This window comes from Ipomoea triloba, chromosome 11, assembly GCF_003576645.1.
Source record: "Ipomoea triloba cultivar NCNSP0323 chromosome 11, ASM357664v1".
Taxonomy (NCBI): Eukaryota; Viridiplantae; Streptophyta; class Magnoliopsida; order Solanales; family Convolvulaceae; genus Ipomoea; species Ipomoea triloba.
The window spans coordinates 2,890,460-2,892,240 of NC_044926.1; the positions used below are offsets into that span (position 1 = coordinate 2,890,460).

The 1,781-nt window shown below is 56.3% G+C and overlaps 1 protein-coding gene across 1 annotated transcript; it reads left to right on the forward strand.

The window, feature by feature from the left end:
- Positions 1 to 357: 357 nt before the first annotated feature.
- LOC115996962 lies at positions 358 to 1,473 on the forward strand. The gene has a single exon (XM_031236405.1). It carries the CDS (start codon positions 358 to 360, stop codon positions 1,471 to 1,473), a length of 1,116 nt encoding a protein of 371 aa, XP_031092265.1.
- Positions 1,474 to 1,781: the final 308 nt, after the last annotated feature.

A 1,781-nucleotide genomic window follows, 5' to 3' on the forward strand; every position in this document is an offset into this window, starting at 1 on the left:
GGCGAGTCCCTGACCCTTTTTAGCGAAAGGTGGAAGGCCGCTGTGGCGGAGATAGAGCCGGTAGACGATCGCACCGCGGTTAACCTACTGCTCTCTGCGCTACGGGCGGGGCCTTTGTATCAGGACCTTGTTCTTCACCAGCCGAACACTTATCAAGAAGCCTTGAAGAGGATGGCCGATCACGCGGTGGCCGAAGAAGCCAACGCTGCCAAGCGCCTGTTGGAGACCGAAGGACAAGGTCGGAGAGATATGCGACGACAACCCGATCCCCGGAGGAAGGATCAGGATGGGAATCCGATCTACACTCCCTTATCAAGGCCAATCGGCGAGATCCTGGAGTACGCCTAGTCCTGCAATATGATCCAACTTCCGGCCCAGGCGAGAGATGGCCCCGACAAGGACAAATACTGCGCCTATCACAGGAACCGAGGACACGAGACTGATGAATGCCATGTCCTCAAAGGGCTTATCGAAGACCTCTTGCGCTCGAGAGAATTGGCGCAGTTTGCGGCCGAGAAGAAGAAGAACCGACGCCGGGGGTGGAAGAAGTACTTCAAGAAATCTGACAAAGAGAAGAAGGACAAGGGACCAGAACCCGACCATGACCCTCCTGCCGCCGGGTCGAAACAAATCATTCATGTTATCTTCAGCGGGCCGGAGGGGGGCGACAACTCGGAGCGCCGACGAGCTTGGTCGAGGGACTTGCCCGTATGTTCGATCAGTACCAGTCAACCTGGGAAGAGAATGAAAGATGAGCCGATAACTTTCACCGACCGAGACCTTCCCCAGGGCGGAGATCAATCTGCCGAAGCCCTGGTCATCACGGTCGACATCTGTGGAGCCGAGGTCCGACGGGTGATGGTGGACACTGGTAGCAGCGTTAATGTGCTGTACTTAGAGGCCGTCCAAAAGCTGAGAATTGAGAGATCAGCACTAACGCCGGTCCGAACACCGCTGTCGGGATTCACGGGCGATATGGTCCACCCAGAGGGAATGGTCGTTCTCCCGGTGGAAGTCGGAGTCTACCCGAAAATTCTGAAAGTAGAGATAGAGTTTATCGTCGTCAATCTGGCATGCGTACACAATGTGATCTTAGGACGCCCAGGGATAGCTCAGATGAGGGCAATCATCTCCATGCCCCATCTCTGCATGAAGTTCCCGACCCCGGAAGGCGTCGGAACAGTCCGGGGAGATCCACGGTCGGCCAGATTGTGCTACGTTCAGGCAGTAGAAAAGCAAGCTGTGAGCACGTCCCGTGTGAACACCATTGCTCAACGGAAGGATGAAGAAAGGAAGGAGCAGCCTGGGCCCTCCGAGCCCGTGGAAGAAGTGCCTCTGGAGTTGGAGCGACCGGGACGATGCATCAGAATCGGAACATCCCTGGACCCGGACCTAAGGCGATCGATTCTTANTCAGCCCGACCTCCAAGCCTGTCAAACAAAAGCAAAGGCACTTATCCGTCGATCGACGTGAGTTTGTTAAAGGGGAAGTCAAGGCCCTGCTCTCGGCAGGACACGTCCGAGAGGTTACGTACCCAGAATGGGTCGCGAATGTAGTCCTGGTCCCCAAGCCACCGGCTTGGCGGATGTGTATTGATTACACCGACCTCAACCGCGCATGCCCCCTTGACCCGTATCCGCTCCCGAGCATTCACCAGATGGTTGAAGAGACGGCGGGGGCAGAACTCATGAGCTTCATGGATGCCTTCAAAGGGTACCACCAGATCATGATGGCCGAGGCCGATGAGGAGAAGACTGCCTTCGTAACACCGGACGGGCTAT